General features: G+C 48.3%; 1 protein-coding gene across 1 annotated transcript; it reads left to right on the top strand.

The window, feature by feature from the left end:
• Window positions 1-4,219: 4,219 nt before the first annotated feature.
• LOC140917403 (vitamin K-dependent protein C-like) lies at window positions 4,220-20,473 on the top strand. Its single transcript, XM_073360180.1, has 8 exons — window positions 4,220-4,289; window positions 6,574-6,734; window positions 8,273-8,297; window positions 8,956-9,066; window positions 9,843-9,986; window positions 16,274-16,383; window positions 17,396-17,513; window positions 19,807-20,473. The coding sequence occupies exons 1-8, from the start codon at window positions 4,220-4,222 to the stop codon at window positions 20,373-20,375; spliced, it is 1,308 nt and encodes a 435-aa protein (XP_073216281.1). The 3' UTR covers window positions 20,376-20,473.
• The last annotated feature ends 526 nt before the right edge of the window (window positions 20,474-20,999 follow it).

Raw genomic sequence — 20,999 nt, 5'->3', positions numbered from 1 at the left:
CTTAACTTTCTGGACATTCCCCCACCCTAAATCCTCCATGTATAGTCTCAGCTGAAAGTTTTTGTTTTTTGAATGGAAACTTCGAGGAAAATCTTTGCTTGGACAGTTGAAAAAAATAACTTTTTCAACTTTTAACTGCCACAGTGTTTTTCACACAACTCCAAAAATGGCTGATCCTTGAACCGTGAACCTTGGCATGCAAAGAGTGTTTGTTCTGGAGAATGCCCATGACCAGGTTCAGAAAAATTGAGTGAATAACCGTTATAAGCCATTGAAAAATCACGTCTGAGCATATTCAGTGGCCATCAAATGAATTTATTTTTTTGGGACCCAGTGAAGCCCCACCTCTTTCTGACGTGGCAATGACATGGTCTCTTATCTCAGACCCAGTAGGATGAGCTGCTGTGGGGACAATTAGCATGGACAGTCCCACCCAGCATGCTGCAGACCCTAGAAAAGCTGCCTTATGGTGACCTGCAAAGGGTGGGCATGGGGGGAATTGGTTTGTGTTCTCTTTTGGGTCGCTAGGATTCATGAAGAGGCATGGAAGGTTTTTCTGATTTATTTATTTAACATTAGAATTTCCAATTTTTTCCTGCCCTGGGCCAATCTTCTGGCTGGAGAACTGGCAAAACGCCATCCCAAGAGCTGGCAGACTGAGCATGGGAGAGGGAAAGGTATTGCTGCTCAGACTGTTTAGAGGGGACCCAAAAGGGATTTTCGAAACATGGGCTTGTGTCCCATTTTGCTGCTTTATGACACACACGTTTTTTTTTTTTAAAAAGCAAACCCTAAATCATAGAATTTTTTAGTGTTCCCCCCACCACCACCATTTGTTTCCGTATGTTAGAAATAACAGGAATGTCAATCTGCTCTTCTCTGGTTGTACCCAAGGACTTCAAGGAAGGCTCGGAGAGGCTTACTGTGAGCGCTAGGGCCTTAGGTTCCAGGGGCAAGGGTGTTTGTCCTGAATGTTAATTAGCCATTGGAATGAAATAACTGTTAAGAAAACCCAAGAGTTTTAATCAGCCAGACTAAAAATCCCTTTCCCTCACTCCCGGTTTGGCTGGTGTTACTGTTTCACAAGGTCTGCAGCTGTAACAGGCTCCTGCAATCCAGACCGCATATGACTTTCTAACATAAAGCAGAAAAAAAATCTCTTACTATCCCTCCTTCCCCCTCTGGTCCCCCCAAAATAAAGGCAACCAACCAAAACCCTCTAAAGAAACTAACCCTTTCAGGTCACCTTTATACATTGGAAAGAAGAAAAAAAGTGCAAGCAACCCCTACTTATTAATCCACCAGTCACCACTAAGGATGGCTTCCAGCCACACCATGTGATTAAAACGCGGTTACTTTGTATCATTCCAGTATTTTCATAGGAGACTATGGTGGTTGTGCACCCAGCTGCCACTAAAATTAAATGAGATTTAGGCCTCTAATCTTCTTTGAAATATCCCACCCAAAGTGTTCCCCCCACTTCCCAGGTCATGCTTTACATGACCGTTTAAGCAGGCTGTCTTCTGGCTTTGCACTATCAATGGATAGGATGTGGTCAAAATTCAAACAGCAGAAATACTGAATTCAACATCATAAACCCAGATACCAAAAAGACAGTCAGTTGGAGAGGTGTCCACACCAAATAAGTTGTGTTAAAATAAAAAAGGGCTACTTTTCAACTATCAGATTAATTAAAGGCAAAACCAAAAAACCCTACGGTCATGCAATAGTACATGTAGTATATGCATCTGGCATATTTTTTGTAAGGTAGTACAGGTACCTTGATTTTTACCATGCTTTTCTCTTCCAACAAAGACCCACCCAACTTCTGGGTAATGTAGTCCAACAGGTACTTGATACACTGATGTTTTTTTTGTATTATTGTAACACCTAGAAGCCCCAGTCATGGACCAGAACCCATCGTGCCAGATGCTGCACAAATGAACAAAGACAGTCAAGTATTAGAACTGTCACTACAAGGAGAGCCCAGAATGTTTTCAATGCTGATCCAGGGCCATTGAAATTAATCAGTCTTTCCATCAGGGGAGTCAGATCAGGCAATTGCACTTGTTACTGTGTCCCATTAGGGACAACAGAAATTTTGAAAAATCAGGGAATGCAAAGGTTAAGGTTCTGGCCGCAGGGTTAACTCAGCCCCTTGCCAGGTATGTGTTGTCTCTGTTGGTTTTGTGCAGCTATTGTTTGATGTTAAATGTATCCCATAAAATGGAAATTACAACTAAAACAGTCTAGGCTTCCTTGAATGCCTCTAATGGTACTAACCATCCTGGCTATCTTTGCACCCTCTTTCTTGAGTCCTATGCTGACTAGACTTGCCACCTGACCAGGTTTTCCCTTTTTGGACATAGCTGTTCCAGGCAACCTGTCCAGTGTTATCGGCTCAGGCTCATCCCAGATGTCCCAGGTTTCTGCATCTCAGAGGTGGCACACTAATGGCATCCTGGTTTTAGGTAGAGAAAGGCTCAGCTGAAAACTTTGGCCCCCTATCCTGCAGTCAGAGCTACACAGATGGACCCTTAAACCTGCCTGGAGTCCCAGTGAAGTCAGTGTAACTCTGCCCAGGTTCAACGGCCTGCTGCATGGATCCAATTGCAGGGCCAGGGCTTTTGTATCCCGATCTGAATCACCCCAAATACCAGGAGGATGTTTGGAGTTGGGATTTGGGATCAGACCCACTCAGATCTTAGGGATTCCTCCATCCCTTCTTGAGTCAGCAGAGTCTGCTTTCCCTTTGGTGGTCCCTGGGGACTGGAAGCTCCTCTCCCACTGTAGCCATCAGCCCCTTCCTCCCCACTTTTGAACCACAGCTGAACATGAACAGTTTTCAGAGGATTTTATTATTACAGCTACTGGTGCGACCACATCTGAGACCATTTTGCTTCCCTTTTTGCATACTTAGGATCTCTCCACTGTTTTATAATACAGATTTTATTGGAAAGATGAAATACGACAGCGGGACAAACACATAGAGTTACATGCAGTTTTCCTGGTCCCAGAGAGAAGATCAATCTCTCAAATTACCTAACCTAAATTGGAATAAAAATGATCATTTTTGGTCCTCCTGAAAGGAGGACATTTAAAAAAAAAACAGGGGTGATGGGTGTAGTATTGTGGTTCTGATTGTGTGTGTGTATTTTGTAATATATTTATTATGGAATTATAGAAAACATCTCGCTCCTGATCACATCAGTGAGGGTGAAGTGGGGAGGATGAGGTGATGTTTAATCACAGAATTGGAGTTCCTAAGGGTGATGCTGGCACTGGCATGGGAATCGATGCATTCAGAGCTCTTCCTTCCAGGATGGCAGAAGTGCATGTTACAGCACTCTAGTGACCCCATGTGGCTATAAGGAGTCGGCGCTAGCCTCCTCAGCTCAAAAGTTGGTCCCGTTGTAGGGTGGGGACTGTCCAGGTGAGAAGAAAGTCGGAGAATACTAACGCACTTGCCCCCATGTAGAATAATACCGGGAACAAGACCCACCCAGTGTGGAGAAGGCAGTGGACCCTTATCTGCAGGCATTAGGATTCACCAAGAAGTAGGTTTCTCAGTTCTGCCATGGTTGCATTTACCACCATCAGCTTCAAGTGGATCTTACCTGTCAGTGGCAAAAAATAAAGCAACAGGAAGCCCAGACGTAAACAGCTCAGACCCCCAGAGGGGCCATTTTACTCATGTTCCTGGGAGCAGGGAATTGTCCCAGGAGCTGTACCCTATTTGTTGACTGACTGAAAGTAAGGCCCATGTGGCTTGAGTAAATATTTGAAGTTAGGGATTAACTAGCCTCCACCAGGGCTCATGGCAGAAGAGCAGAGAGCTGTGATTCAAACTGGTCGATCAGTAAGTGCTTCCAAAGTATTATACCCTGCTCGATTTAAGAGGGAGGCTTGTTTGGCAAATCCTGAATCTGGGAAGGGAAAAGGAGAGAGAAGACGTATGTGGGGACGCTGACGATGGTATGAAGGGAACTAGTGGAACTGTTAGGATGGACTTTAACGATCCACTGCTTTTGATTTGCACTCCGGCTGAGGAGCAAGTCGGCCTTTCAGGTGGGCTCCAGCTGCCTGGAAAACAAAGGAGGGAACAGTCTGATCTGCTGCCTAGCTAGAAATTCCTCCAGCTCGGGGAGTGCATTGGGCCCTGCCGGGGCGTGCGCTTTCATTCCTCCCTTTTAATCCCCTAGGTGTGCCATTCTGCACTATGTGGAGGCTCTGTACTCTTTGGGTGTTGGTGGCTGCCTGCTCTGTGCACCGTGGACATGGGGCCTCAGGTAAGTTCCACTCGGAGTTTCTCCCTGTAGTAACTAGTCTCCTTTGGGTGCTATCGTGGTGCAGCTACCACTGTGGTATCCATGGGGAGAGCACTGTTGCAGACAGGCCACTGCATTGCTGCCATCATGTGTAATCCTGCCCAGAGCAGGCTGAGATGACGTGGCAGTTAAAACCCTGAGTCCGGCATATGCTGCGCTCCCCACCGCTGGCTGTGGTGGAGCTGCCCCAGGGACGGGGCAGCAGCCCAGTGACTGGTAACGCTGACAGAACAGCTATCCTAGTGCAAGGAGCCCTCACAGGGTCAGATAAGGCTCATCCTGCTGATAAAGGCAATGTCCTTCTGTGAGGGAACCCTGTTGATTTCAACCAGAGCCCTACTTCAGACCCTTCCCATTCAAAGGCAAAACCAGACAAGAACCACAAACCTAACACTGCATGAAACTTACACAGAGAGGACACCGCATGTACACACACCAGTGTATGGCCCATGGAAAGCCATGTGAGAACATGGAGGACTCATGCCTGCTGCCTCTGTAATGCAGGTATAGGGTATGTCTACACAGCAACTAGATGTGCATGACTGGCCCAGGCCAGCTAATTGGGGTTCACGGGATGGACTGTGGGGCTGTTTCATTGCTTCAGGACCCTGTGAGGTGGGAGGGGGATCCAGCCCAAGCCTGGAAGTCTACACAGCAATGAAACAGCCCTGCAGCCCAACCCCCGCCAGTCTGAATCAGCTGGCACAGGCCAGCTGTTGGTTTTTCTCTGCTTTGTAAACATACCCACGTTGACCAGTGTGTCTTCACCTCCTGGCAGGTTAGTAAGCACAGCCCCACTCCATCCCCAAGTACTGTGCAAGACGCACCCACCCAGCAATACATGGCTGCTCAGACCATACTGGGAGGCCCCATGGCAATGAAGCCGCTGCCTCTGCTGCATCTCTCAGACTCCTGCAAAAGAACTAACAGAAAAGGGACCTTAGCACTATCACACAGATGTACAAGCCTACCACCCACCTGCCTGCTTAACTTCCCAGGCTGCTCCATTACCCAGCTCTCTCCCCCTGTGACCCTGACTGTCTGAGAGGAGGTGAGAGGGATGGCTTGGCCTCACAGTCAAGTAGTATTTCCTGCCTCTGAAACCAGTTAGATCACTCCTATCTCAGCTTCTTACTAGAGAAACAAGGCGGGGGAGGTCATATCTGTTACTGGACCTTTGGTTGGTGAGGGAGAGAAGCTTTCAAGCTACACAGAGCTCTTCTTCATGCTGTTGTCTTCAGGACCCAAAGAAGAGCTCTGTGTAGCTCGAAAGCATGTCTCTTTCACCATCAGAAGTTGGTCCAATAAAAGACATTAACTCACCTGCTTTGTCTTTCTAATATCCTGAGACCAACACAGCGACAACAACACTCAGCTTCTTACTGTGAGGCAAATACGAAAAAGAATTGTTTAGTTGAAACAAGCAAGTAAACCGACTGCAACGAAACATCAACTAGGAATAGACCCCAGGCCTCTTGCCTCCTGGAGACCCTCCAGCCAAAGCAAGCTGTGCTTCTTGCAATATGCTCCAGGCCACCAGAGTCAGTTGGACAGTGCTCCGGCATGGCATCTGCAGTGGGTGGGTGCAGCACTGCTCCTCACGGCACATTCGTAGCAATTTGTGCAGGAGTGAACCCTCTTGAAACATCCACTGAAACAAGCCAGACCTGCGAACGGGTGCAAATGGAGGGGTACCAGTGCCAGGCATTGTGGGATAGGTGCAACAGGCTGAAGGCCCTGTAATACTTGTAAGGCAGGACTGTGCATTGACAGGAGGCAGAACTATACTCAAAACAGGCTAATTAGTGCGACTGCAAAGCACTTGCTAATTACACTGTGCAGTCCCAGTGGTTCCATTACCAGTTATTCAGTTCTCTAATGGAAATGCAGCCTCTGTGTCTCAAACCCAGACATGCCACGGGCCTGTCCTTCAGTCTGTTCTTGAATATTTCTACCCCAGCCGTCTTCCCACTGCCCACCTGAACATGTTCTCTGAGCAGTACCACACCAGGGCCAATGTTCTCTGGAAACTTCACGGATTCTATGTCCCTCTGGGTTTTTGAGTGTCCAGCTTAAGACCTTCTGGGCCTGACTTTTAGAGGTGCTCTTGGGCACCTCTAAAAACCAGGCAGAAGGTGTCTTAAGCTGGAGATAATAAATAAGTGAATATCTCTGAAAGGGGCTGCAAACTAAGATTTGGTGCCATGCATGAGCCCCGTGTTGGTTCTCCTCTCTCGGCTTCAAGTATTTTACAGCAGCAAAGATGCAAACCAAATCCTGAAAATCCAGAAGCGGGCAAACACTTTTCTGGAGGAGCTCAAGCCAGGCTCTTTGGAGCGAGAATGTATTGAGGAGCAGTGTGACCTGGAGGAGGCCCATGAGATATTTGAGACCAGGGAAACAACTGTAAGTCGTTCCCCTAAAGCTGGATGTGAGAATGAATTAACCAGTGAAACGCTGATTTTGGGAATGTATTCCCATCAGGAGCATCATGAAAGCGTCCCTTAAATATCCCTCCTCTCTCTTAGGGTCAGAGCCCCTGCTTGTGTGGATGTGCAGCACTCCACTGATAGCAATGGAGCTGTGTCGATTTACACCAGCGGAGGATCTGGCCCTTAGTCTCTATTTATTCATCGTGGGTCTGGTTGTAAAAACCAAAGCCAGCCCTGTCTCCCGTGTGTGTGCTGGCAGGTCTCCCCTGGCCATTGTAGTCTTTTCCTGTCTGCCTCCTGCCCCAGCTCTCCTGCAGCCAGCCTTTCCTAAAGCCATCTTCCTTTCCCCTGCCAGCCCCACACACGGAGCCCATCTGCCCCTGCTTGACTCCCTCCATTGGCTTCTTGTCTATTACCACAGCACATTCAGGCTCCTCTTCCCCTAAGAGGCCTTTGGAATCTTGCCCCACTGACATCTTGCTATTTACTGTCACTTCCCTCTGAACTTTTCCTCTTTGCCCATTCCCAGCTTCTACATGTCATCCGGCAGCCTCTGCCAGGCGCCATCTCCTCTCTCTTCTTTCAAATCCCTCCTGACAGCTGCCTTTCATTTAAATCACTTTCTCCTTCTGTGTGCTCCTGCTTCCTGCACTATTCACCTCATCCAGGGTTCAGCGTATTATCTTGCTAGTATGGTAAGCTCTCTGGGGCAGAGACTGCCTCTAGCTGTGTGAATGCATGGCAGCGAGCATGGTGAGGCCCACATCTCAGTGTCCTGTGAGCTTTATTGGCAATAACACAAGGGAAACTGTATGGTAACAACATGTAGCCATTACCAAAGTGGGTGGGATTCGAGCCAATCACCTAGAAGAAGAGGTTTCACTGTCTGGTGAATGGTCTGTCTTTTTGCCTGGCTGGGCACTGCTTGTAATTGTACACCAGAAATACAGGGGACTTACCCAGTCAGCGGTTGCCTCCTGATAGCAAAGAAGCTGATGCAGATTGAGGGAGGTAAGGGGCACAGCTGGGCCCATCACTGAGATGGCTCGGTCCTCCCAGGCCCACCAGAATCAAACATACACCCAGGACCAGCCAGCATCAATGTCCCTGAGCTCTCAGTAGTATGTAAGATGTGTGTGCTGGGATGGGGGGCCAGTGAGGGGGTTGGCTACTGGCGGTGGTGTGTGTGGGGAAAAGTCTGGTTGGGATTGATGTGGTACAGTGTACTGGGCTGACGAGTGGTTGGGGGCAGGTGGGGAGGTGTGATGAGTGGAAGAGCGGGACCTGCACGAGGGAGGTGGTATGACTACTGTGCCTTGTGTTTGCAGCATCACATCCTAGCCTGCCACCCAGCCAGGTAATTGGTTCTTATTACTGCTGTGTCAAAGGGAAGGACACTAGAGCTATTAGCTGGAGACCTGAACTGCATTCCTCCAAGGCAGAGAGACAGTTAAAGTTCATTCATTAGAACAGTCTGCTTCCAGCCCTAACCCCTTTTATATTTCTCCACAGCTAAACTTTTGGACTAAGTATGTTGGTAAGTAAGGCAAAGTTTCCAATTCCATGCTTCTCCCTCTCCCCCCCCCCCCCCCGCCCCCGTGCAGCAGGTACCTCTTCATCCTTGCAGCCATGTTCTGTATATTAATTCTCTATGTCATTCATTCCAGCTTTTACGTGTTTGCAAAGTCTGTGTTCTCATGTCACAGTGTGTATCCCCAGCTACCACATGGACTGTAGGGGCAGATTCCAAACACCTCTATGCCTGTTTCCGTATCCTCTCCTAGAGCCAAGCCGCTGGTCAAAGTTGATGGGGGATCATTCCTAATCCCAGTGATTACTGTAGACCTCCCTGGTGCACACAAAGGATGAACCATTGCTTCCTAGTTCTAAGAAAACCAACCCATGCCCCTCTGCACTCAGTGCCTGCTGCCCTCCTTCCTGCCCCCAGCACACATGCCCTACCGATGTAACTCAGAACCCATCATATTGTCCTTGTGCCTTGGAGAACCTCTGGAGCAACTATACAACAGGCAAAAAAAAAAAAAAAAGCACCATAAAGCTCCATTGAGCTCGCAAAGCCCAGTTGCTGAGCTGATGTGGGATGGTTGGGACTGAAGAGGTCAGCTGTAGTTAATCTCTGGCCTGTGAGAGATGGTAGGTTTCATGATCTGGATTTCCCTGCATGTGTATTTCAGATGGAGATCAGTGTTTATCCAATCCTTGTTTCAATGGGACCTGTCTGGACAATATTGGACAATTTAACTGCATTTGCAACCAAGGCTGGGAGGGACGCCTGTGCCAACATGGTAAAGCTGGCTTCAATCCACCATTTTAATATTAGAAATAAAACTCGGGGGAAGGGGCGGGGAGTACCTCTGCCTGTATAGGGAAACCAACACTTCTGTCATTGCAGAACCTGTCTGCTTCTGATACTGTGTCTCTCTATTTCATGGCCTGCCAGGGGATTGTTGTTTTCTAAAATAACATAAAACTGATCTATAATCATGGGAGAGGTCTAAGTCTCTCGCCAATGAAAATATTCCTGTAAAACAGGGTCTGCCACAACTGCTAAAGCTGTCAGCAAAACAAGAAAGGATGGATTTTGTTTGCAAGATAGTGAAAAAATGCCACAATCCAATGCAGAGATGAGCAAATTCTGAGCTGAACTATTGCAGCCTGAACTTGGAGGCTGGATCGTTTTAAAAGAGCTGATTTTCTTCCCCAGCGAACTGCTGACCAGTGTATGCAGTAGACTCATGCTCAGTGGCAAGGAAGAGAATTATCAGACCTTCAGTCTACTTCCCCGACACACTCCTTGGTATCATGCCCCTGGTCTCTCCCCCAGCACTCCCCGCGGCCAGCCGCATTCTCAATCTGCTACGAATGCCACAAAGTCAGAAGCAGAAGCTGGAATCCAAATCCATCAACTGCTATTCCCTCAAATCAAGACACTGGACAATTACTTCTCACAGTGCACCTATTCCAGTTTCAAAGGGGAACATCAAGTCCCACGCTGACCTTACCTTCAGGTGACTCCTAAGCCTTCTAACCTTGCATCTCTTTTCCCTTCCCTGTTTCGCAGAGGCTAACTACACCAACTGCTCCACTTACAATGGGGGATGTGAACATTTCTGTCATGAGGATCCGAAGCAGAGCCAGCGCCGCTATTGCAGCTGTGCCTCAGGGTATCAGCTGATGGACGACCATTCCAAGTGTGAGCCCGTTGGTAAGAAGGAAGCGTGGGGTGGGAGGACACCCACAATTCTGATTTTGTACAGTGTTCCTCAAACAAAAGAATGGGGGGCACATTTCAGAAAAGAAGTGGAAGAACCATATGCAACACAGTTTCTAATAGTTCCAGTGCATCTATCCCATGCAGAGTGATTTTCTGCTTGGGATTTTTCCACTTCTTCTTCAAGTGATGGTCCCTATTGTATTCCACCAACGGTTATACGCATGCACCATGCGACCAGAGCCAGAGATTTGGAAAGGAGTAATTATCCGTTGGTCCGTGCATTCTCCCTTGTTCTGCCTTATGGTTTCGTCTGAGGTGATAAAGGGAGGGATGTACTGTCCATGCCCTCCGTTCCTTCTCACTGCCGCATGGTCCAAGTCAGAGCGTCTCCTGTTCTCTCATCTCTTGTGATGTGCTTTCTAAAACACAGAAAAAAAACTGTTTTATACTTCTGTATGCTTAGTATTGTTGTTGTTTTGCAGTGGGTTAGTGATAGTTTTCAGGATTTTGGGATGCCATTTTAAAGGTCTCCCGCTTCCCCCCACACACACACACACCCTCCCCAGGCCTGAGTACTGGATTATGTCAAAGATACCAGGGTTCAAGATCTGCACCTCCTGCCCTCGCTCGTTCTCGGTCAGTGATGAGCACCAATGCTGCTCTACTGCTTGGGAGAAGCCTACATTGCATCGAGCAGTATGCAGGAAGGCCGGGCTCTCCACCTCAAGAAGCACTTTGTGGAAGTCACAATGAGGCCACAGTTGGATCCAGACTGGGGAACTCCCCCTGTACGTCAGCCTGAGCAGTTGAGGAGCACACCTCCTACCGCAGAGACCCAGTCTGGTTCTGTTGGTACCTAGTCATGAGGCAAAGAAGTATGTGCATAAGCATGGCAGTAAATCTTCCTCTAGGCCCAGGAAGGACACTGCCTCATCCACAAGTTCTAGTCACAGAAAACGGCATGTTTCATATCTCACAAGAATGACAAGAAATTGCACAGAACACTGGTCCTGTCCACCGAGCCGAGTACCCCTTCCAGATCAGCACCGCTGAAGTCAAAGGAACCCTCAGTTCAAAGGCAGGCCTCTGTTCCAGCTCCAGTTCTGACTGTGGAGTATATACTGTTGATGCCCAGGACGCTTGAGTTGGCCCCCGAGCCTCATGAACTCTTGGCTTTGGAGGAGGTGACATTGCCACATCTTCAGGTTCAGTCTCCACCTAAGGGGGTGGGCTGTCCTACCTTGGACTTACCTCCTTCGGGCTGTGTTCCCACCCACTTCCCTACAGTTCCGCGATTTGAACTTTTTGGCATTGGAGAACTCGGACAAAGAGCAGGGTCCGCCCCTCCCGTACTGAAGTTTCTGACGAGTCAGTGGCAGTGCCCTTCCTATCCGCAACAAAGAAGACTGGTACACCACTACTTGGGGCCCTCCACAGCAACCATCAAATCTGCCCTGTTGGCCATACTGGGGGCCCCAGCCCCAGTACCTACCTTCAGAACCTTCCCACTCAGCTTGAAAGGAGTCCCCCATCTTGCCTCTTCGACCATCATTGAGTAGGTGCTCAGAATTCCAATAATGGGAGGAAGAACCGCTTAGCCCAACTCCGATGGTACCACCAGAACTGGAGCAGTTCCCTTCCTTGTTCCTGGATGCACAGTGTCTTCGACTCCCTCCTTGTCCCCAGACTATCACCAGTTCCAGGACCTGTTAAACAAGATGGCTGAACACCTCCACATCCCACTGGAGGAGGTCCAGGACAAACTGCACCAGCTGCTTGACATCTTGCATGCCTCGGTACCGACCAGAGTAACTGACCATTCTGCAACCAGCCCAGACTGTCTAGCACACTCCAGCCACTTGTGTACTCACCCCCAAGGAGGTGAAGAAGAGGTACTATATGCCTGCGAAGAGGTCTGAGTTTCTGTTCTCTCACCTCCCACCCAATTCCCTTGTCATACAGGTGGCAATGGAGTGAACCTGGCAACAACACCCATGCTCTACCCTGGCAGACAAGGAGGACAAGTGATTGGATTTTCTGGATCACAAGGTCTTCTCCTCTGCCAGCCTTCAATTTCGAATCTCAAATTACTTGGACCTATTCGCTAAATATTACTTCCTTACCTCCGGAAAGTTGGTGGATTTTGCAGACAAGCTCCCCAAGAAAGATCATGCCTGCTTCCAGGCTATGTTACAGGAGGGGAAACTGGTCACGAGGACGACACTTCAGGCTGCAGTGGATGTGGCAAACACTTCTTCAGTGCACGATGGCTATGGGGATCGTCACGTGAAGCGCATGGTGGCTACTTCATCAGATTTCCCAAGGGAAGTCCAACACGCCACAGAGGACCTCCCTTTCGATGAGTCTAATCTCTTCAATGAGAGGACTGAGGATTCCCCTCTACTCCCTCAAGGACTCCAGAGCCACTGTACAATCACTGGGTATCTACATACCAGCACCCAAGCACAAGATCTACCACCTACGACCAACACGACGATTCAGAGCTTCTCAATCCTTCTATCAGTGGCCCAGTGAGCCTACCCACAAATGACAGAAGATCCAATAGCCCCATCCTCTCAGTTCATTGTCATAGCCTTCAGCATCTCATACTCAGTCTTTGCAGAAGTGATATTTCTGAGTGAATCTTGTGACCCACCAACCACCTTGCCTCATGCCATACACTCAACCCACCCCCTTTGCGGGGCATCTAGCACTCTTCTCACCAGCATGGAGTGCGATAACAATGGACAAGTGGGTCCTGGATGTCATTCAGCGTGGCTATACGATTGAGTTCATGACACTACATCACCCTTGTCCTCCGGCCTCGCCTCAGGGATCACTCTTATGACAGTATCCTCGCCCTAGAAGTGGACTCCCTACTCCAAATGGGAGTGATAAAACTCGTTCCTATGACCTATTAGGGCACAAGGTTCTATTCCTTCTAGTTCCCAAGAAGAAGGGTGGGTGGAGACCGATCTTAGATCTCCGTCATCTCAACCACTTCATACACAAGTCAAAGTTTCATATTTTCACCCTAGCAGCCATCATACCTTCACTAGAAAAAGACATGTGGTTTATGGCTCTCGATATGCAGGATGCTTACTTTCATGTAGATATCCGTCCTACCCACAGACATTTCTTGAGATTCACAGCAGGCCTTCAATACTTCCAATACAGGTTTCCACCATTCAGACTTACCACTGCTCCACAGGCTTTCACTGAAGTTTTCTCTGTGATGGTGGCCCACCGTCAGCATCAAGGGGTTGTTATGTTACCTTATCTCAAAAACTGGTTGATAGCAGTGTGATCCAAAGGGGGACTTGAGCCTTGACCTCCATGCTGCTCACACTCCTCTCCTCCCTGCGGGTGAATGTAAACATCGAAAAATAGATTTTGGATCCTACACAGGCTCTCGAATTCATTGGGGCCTGCATCAGTGCAGTCTCAGCACATGCCTGCCTACCTACTGGAGGAAGGGTTCCAGACGCTACAAGAACTGATTACCAACGTAGTCTCTGGTCCTTCTGTTCCATCCAGGACTTGCCTTTCCCTTCTTGGTGGCCTGCATGTACATTACTGCCATCACTCACCTTCGCTTTCACGGCTTGCAGCTGTGGCTCCAGAAGGCCTATACTCCAATACACGGTATTATGGACTTCCTACTGACAGTTCCCCCTGGGATTCTTTCCTCTCTCCAATGGTGGAAGGACCCTGGTCAGATCTGCACCAGGATGCCCTTCCTCCTGTTCTCCCCAAGCACGACGATGATCACAGGCACGTCACTCATTGGATGGGGCACCCACATGGGTGAGCACATGATACAGGGGACTTGGAGTACTTGGGAATCCTGGATGCACATTAACATCCTGGAACTTCGGCCAGTGCGGAGAGCATGTCGCACATTTCTCCCATCCATTCACTCCCATCATGTTCTCATCATGTCAGACAACACCACGTCAGACAACACCACCACCCTTTACTACATCAAGAAACAAGTGGGCACGAGGTCGTCAGCACTCTGTGTGGAAGCTGTTCATCTTCGGGATTGGTGTGTTACCCACAAGACACTGTTGTCGGCAGCATATCTTCCCAGGACTCAGGATGTAATTGCATACTCTCTCAGCAGGAAGTTCACTGCTGACCATGAATGGGAGCTCCATGACACCAAGGCCACAGACATTTTCAACTACTGGGGGACTCTGACCATGGACCTCTTCACCTCCCACACCAACAGCAAATGCACTGGGGAGCAGTGGGGGGCACCTTGGCACCCTTTACCAAGAAGATACCCTAGTCATCTGCTGGTTGGACCAGGTCAATTATGCCTTTCCTCCCCTACTGCTCCTGCCGCATGTCCTACACAAGATCTGACAGGAGAGAGCAACAGTCATTCTGATCGCCTCATTCTAGTCTCACCAGTTTTTGTTTCTCCTCCTTCTCACATGTCAGCACATCCCCCATTTCCACTGCCAGCTTTCCCGGGACTCCTCACACAAAATGGCAGCAGGATCAGACATCCCAATTCGCAGACACTTCACATACGAGCTTGGTTTTTGGATGGGCATTTTCGCTAGAGTGAGAATGTTTGTCTGCAATACAAGACATCTTCTCATGTAGCAGAAAAGACTCCATGAGGTGGTCCTATAGAGCCAAGTGGAAGCATTTCACCTCATGGGCCCAGCAGAGGGGTGTTTCCCCTAAGAATGTAGGCACTCCTCTTCTTCTGGACTACCTCCTGTCCCTGAAGGCATCAGGACTCACTCTCAACTCCATCAAGGTGCATGTAGCCACTATTGGTGCTCTCCACCCCCCTGTCTTTATCACCTCAGACAAACCAAATCTCCCCTTGACTACCAGGGTTTGGAAGGGCCTGCTCCAGACTTATCCAGCCGTTCACCCCATTGCTCCCCAACAGGACCTCAACCTTGTTGTCTGGGTGTTTGACGAAATCTCTATTTGAACCTATGGCTTCCTGCTCCCTGTCACTCCTTTCCATGAAGGTTGCCTTTCGGGTAGCTATTACTTCTGTAAGAAGGGTAGCTGAACTGGGGGCCATGATAGACTCTCCCTTTACCATGTTCCATAAGGACAAGATTTCCCTGCACTTGCATCCCAAGTTTCTGCCAAAGGTTGTATCCTGCTTTCATCTCAACCATCCTATACACTTACCTGCTTTCTTCCTGAAGCCTCACACCTCAATGGAGGAATGGCACCTTCGCTCCCTTGACATCCGCAGAGCCCTGGCCTTCTACTTGCAGAGGACAAGATCATTCAGGACGTCCCCTAGACTCTTTATCGCTCTAACAGAAGGGACTAAGGGGCAAGCAATCTCCACTCTGACTATCTCGAAGTGGGTTTTGGGGTGCATTACACTCTGCTATCTGTTATTGGGACTGTCTCCACCCATTGGGGTATGAGCCCATTCCACGAGAGCCCATTCTACTACGGTCATGCTTCATGACATACCACTTACAGACATATGTAGGGGGGCCATGTGGAGTTTGGTACATACCTTCTCTTCCCATTGCACCTTAGTGTGAGACTGGAACGGTTGCCTTGTTTGGCATGCCTGTTCTCCATTCCACGGTTCCAACATCTTCCTCCACTGTCCTCCTAACTAGGTACTACTTGTTAATCACCCTCAGTGGAATACAATAGAGACCATCACTTGAAGAAGAAGAGGAGGTTACTTACCTGTAACTGGAGGTTCTTTGAGATGTGTGGTCCCTATCTGTGTTTCAATGCACTCACCTTCCCCACTGCTGCGGATCTGTTCAATTTGCTGTGGAGAAGGAACTGAGGGCATGGTCAGTCTGTCCTGCCCTTTATCATCTCAGACAAAACCATAAGGTAGAGCAAGGGCACATGCATGGATCAACGAATACTACTGCTTTTAAAATCTCTGGCTCCGGACACATGGCGCATGTGTATAACCCTCAGTGGTACACAAATAGGGACCACACATCTTGAAGAACCTCCAGGTACAGGTAAATAAGCTCCTTTTATTGGAATTAGAAATCAATCATGTATCTCTGTGTTAGGAACTCCTCACATAGTCAAACTCCACCAGAGGATCGGGGAATTTCCCCCACAGCGAAACAATGAGGGAATGCAGAGAAGCCATTGAGAGCATCTCGCAGAAGCAAGGAGACAGGGTGAGGGTTTTTTGGAACAGTAGTGAGTTAGAGAGTTTCTTGTTTAATAAGCTGACTGTGATAAGTGATTGTGTTGAATTGGCTGGATTTTGCTGGTTGACCTCTGTGATTTATCTCTTGTAGTGGAGTTCCCCTGCGGAAGGGTGAAGGCAGATCACATGGAGCTCAAATCAGGTGTCCAAATTCGACTCATTTCAGGGAAAAGGGGAAGAAAAGGAGACAGCCCCTGGCAGGTGAGAGATAAATAATCTTTTGTGGTGGAGCTTTCAGTCTGTACCCAGAACTGCTTCGTATGCACAGGAAAGCACTTCGGTCACAAACGATGGGACTACCACGTGCTAAGCTTCCCCTTGCTTTAGACTTTCCAAGGCCAAGTCAAAAGTTGGAGCGCCGAAGCAAATGTAACTTTTGCTGTATTTTGTTAGCCTTACCACTCTTTGCCAAGCTACTAACCATTCCAATGCAAGCAGCATCAGGATGTACCTGCCTGTGGTGTCCCTGTGGTGTCCCACCAAGCTGGGGACAGCCACTTCTCGAACGTATTGAATGCCTCCTGCAGCACACTCTGGCTACCGTAGTACCATCCCGGTAGCGTCTGAACGAAATCTTTGTTGGTTTAGGACAGCTTTGTTTTGTAACCAGGCATCGGTTAGAGTTACAGAGCATGCTTTAGTCTAACAGAATATACCAGAGCTTTACAGAGCATGCTGGGGGCTATCAGAGGAAGGATCCACCGTACGGACCCTACCAGGCCATTAGAGAAAGTGTTCTTCCGCCAGCCCGAGTCTCATGTACACTAAGATCCCTGTACACCACTGTGGCAGCATAAAGAGCTCTTAGCAAAAACGAGAATCAGCCCAAGACATTTTACTCACTTCAGGCACACGGTGGTAGTTGGGCTAAACCGTCTCTTGCTTGAGTTGAGAGTCTCCAGAACTCAGAAGGACCAGAATGCTTCCAACTGCTGGTCCGCAGCATCTCCTGAGCAGTGAGCCCAGTCAGCAAGAAACATGAAAACTGATTTAGATGGAACGCTTAAAACCCAAACCTTCATTCCATGCGGACTGTAGATATCTTGTTAGGATGCTTCTGTCCACCAAACGAGGAACTTTGACCTCTGCTAATGTCACGTGCTCTGGCACCTGAAGGTGCAGTGTAGACGGCTGCATGGAGAAGGAATATATCATATCCTACATGTCTGAGCTGGATCCTGTGGTGCTGTACTTCTCTATTTCTTTGTTTCAGACCATGCTGCTAGATGGCAGGGGAAAGTTTAAATGCGGAGGTGTTCTCATCCATCCCTCCTGGGTTCTAACGGCAGCACACTGCGTTGAGGACAAAGGGAGGTTCAAAGTAAGACTTGGTATGGAAAAAAGACCAGCCCCTGTGCTACCCTCTTTTAATATATTACATTCTAATTCAGGATCCTTTTGGGAGAAGGATGCCAGATTATAGAGGGAGCATGTCATTCTGCATATAGAACTGGGTTGGCTAGGCAGCCCGTCATACCTAGCTGAGATTTAAAAAATATATTAATAAACCCATCTGATTTCATTTGAGCAGCTAAGAGCCTGCCTAAGAACTAAGTGGGCTGATACATTGTGAGCACTCCTGCATATCTTGGAAGTGAAGTAAAGGGGAAGTAAAATTCCCACACTGTAATCTGGGAACTGAGATGGGGGATCCCACGCTCTGGAGCTTGGTATGTGTTTCTACTCTCAAACCCTCTGTGCTTACACACAACCGGCGGGGCGGTGGGCCTGCACTCAGTGCCCCAGGGCTAATGAGAATGTTGCTGTTTAGGAAGCATGTCTAGATTCCTGAGCCCAAATCTGGAATAGGCCACGAGTACTAGACGTGCAGAGGAGTCTTAATCTAGACCCAGTTGGGCATGCATCCATCTTGCAAAACTACCCAACAGGGTGGCTTACTTGGAAATCTCCGCTCAGGGGAAGGGTGGATTTGAAGTCGACAGGTTGCTACAGATTGAAGGCACAGGCAGATTGGTGTGGAGTGCCATGTACAGTACATCGCCACTGCTAGCCCTGCACACATACAAAGTATATGAAGCATGGGAAAATGTCCACCAAATTTACCCCTGAATTACCAAACAAAAACCACCACAAGCATTGTTCCCTTCACATTCAAATAAAACCCCTTTGGAGGAGCATTTTCTACCTATCTGCTCTGACAACAAAAGAATAATACACCCTCTGCCTCAGCTGCTTAGTCAGTGAAAATACTTTTTGTTAAGTGTGGTACAGAAGACACAGGTATGAAATATCCCACTAGGGGAATCAATGGTACCACTGCCCCGAAATCTGAGATGCCAGCTTGGGCATAAATACCACTATGAGAAACTTTTCTGATCTACCACTCTGATCATGTCTTTGAGCCCCTTCACTGGCTCTCTTCTCTCCATTGCATCAAAGGCAATCTTCTTGTCCTTTCCTTTAAGGCCCTTCACAGTTTGGGCCCTCCCTGCTCATCTGCTGTTGTATCTCATTGTGTTGCCCCTAGCTGCCTCCACTCTGTGCCAGCAGTGAAAAACTCTCTTGCATGCCCCTTCACTCTGTCTTCCATGTAGCCCTTTAGGTATGGAACTGTCCTCCTGGAACTGTCCATAAAGTCACTACACTGGGGTGATGAAGTTTCAAGTGGCCAATGGGTGTGCAGCACAATGACAATTGTTAAGTCTTAGGTGGTCATGGATTTCTTACAATACATATCCCAGCTTCTAGGATGGACTAGTCCAGAAAGTCAGTCCCTAATAGCATAGGCGCTGACTCTGTGGGTGCTCTGGGGCTGGAGCACCCATGGGGAAAAATTGGTGGGTGCTCTGCACCCACCGGCAGCTCCCCTCCCCGCCCCTGCTCACCTCTGCTATGCCTCCTTCCCTGAGCGTACCACCGCTCCGCTTTTCCCCCTAGCTCCCAGTGCTTGCCACGTGAAACAGCTGTATTGTGACGGCAAGCACTGGGAGAGAGGGGGGAAGGGGCGCGCTCTGAGAAGAGGCGGGGCTGGCGCGGGGATTTGGGGAAGGGGTCCAATAGGAGCAGGGAGGGGGCAGAGTTGGGGTGGGGACTTTGGGGAAGGGGTTGGAATGGGGTGGGGCAGGGGCGGGGCCAAGCACCCACCAGTGCCTGGAAAAGTTGGTGCCTATGCCTAATAGCCTTTATGTCAGGGAGTTCAACCAATCAGCCACTAACCACACGTCCAAGAACTCGTACAAGTGTATTGCTTTTGCTGTGCTATAAGCATGTTCCCCCCAACTGTTATGCTGGGTCCCACGAAAGTACCCCACAAGAAATTCTCTCCAGTTGTACAATTGCCATTGTAATATGGACACTCTAGGGTAACAGAGAAGAGTTTCAGTGTCTTCATTGTGTTGATATATTTATGCAGTGCTGCATAATATGTGCATGATACTTTATAGGTAAATCAAAAGATGATGTCCCTGCCCTGTGGAGTAAGGAGTGGGAGGCCAGTTAAATATAACCCTGTTAAGATAGAACAGGGTAACTTGAGCAAACTCATATTTTAAGAAAACAGGGACAAATCTGAGCACTCAATGTATTTTAGTCCTAATGTGGTTTGATGCAGGGGGTGGGGCTGTCAGGAGCCCAGTAACACCTCTCACCTCATTGCTCTTCCAGGGGAATACCACCGTCTGCGGAATGAGGAAACGGAGCAAACCATTACGGTTGACAAGCTAGTGAGCCATGAAAACTACAGCAAGGAGACCTCCGATAATGACATAGCCATGCTGCATCTGGCTCAGCCCATGATTTTCAACAAATTTGTGCTCCCTGTTTGTCTTCCCACCAAGAAACTAGCAGACCAAGAGCTGATGGCGAATGGGAAGCAGATGGTGGTGACTGGCTGGGGGAGCAAAAGTGACATCTCCTCGAATTACTCTATTGTTCTCAGTTACATCGAAATCCCCATGGTCCCACGGAATGAGTGTGTCCAAGCTATGAGGCATGACATCTCTGAGAACATGCTGTGTGCAGGGATTATTGGAGACAAGCAGGATGCCTGTGGTGGGGACAGCGGAGGCCCCATGATCACTAAGTTCAAGAACACTTGGTTCCTAGTGGGACTGGTGAGCTGGGGAGAAGGTTGTGGGAAAATGGAGAAGTTTGGAGTCTACACCAAAGTCAGCCAATACCTGGAGTGGATCCACCAGCAAATTAAAACAATGGACAACTCATCTAAGGGCTGATTCTCATTAAGAGGAATTGGGACCATTGTGGCCATATGCTAATGACAATACACAGTACAATGTGCTGTCATGTCTTCTGGTATTAAAGCTAGAGTATATAAAGCAAGAATATGTTAACTGTGTACTCTTTTCCTTGCTATTTTCCCCATCTTAGGTAGTTATTTGTTTATTTGTAGGGACACCAGTTGTGACTCAGGGCCCCAGTGTGCTAAGTATTATACAATTACATGTCGACAAGATGGGACCTGACCCAAAGAGCTTGCAATCCGAGTATGAGACAAAATATATGATGTTATGCACCAGCCTGCAATTGACTTATCTAGTCACCTGAGCTGTTTGGGAGCTGAGGTGCAAGGTTGAGAATTTTTGTCCTTATGAGTTGAACAGTCCAGATGAACATAACAGTGATTCACATTCAAGCAATATAAGACTAAGATGTACAAAGCAGCATAGGGAAATTGGAGAACTGACTCCTATTCGGCTGGGCACTTAAACCGCTTGGGTTAGTTTTGAAAATCTCTAAATGTTCTATGCCTAAAGTGTTTTCTTAAAATTAAAGTGTAAGTGGGAGTTTGGTTTTTCCATATGCCATCTTAAGGGGAAATTATTTCAGTTTTAAAAGGC

This window comes from Lepidochelys kempii, chromosome 9, assembly GCF_965140265.1.
Source record: "Lepidochelys kempii isolate rLepKem1 chromosome 9, rLepKem1.hap2, whole genome shotgun sequence".
In the NCBI taxonomy this organism is placed as follows: Eukaryota; Metazoa; Chordata; order Testudines; family Cheloniidae; genus Lepidochelys; species Lepidochelys kempii.
This window is presented reverse-complemented; position numbering and strand designations above follow the sequence as displayed.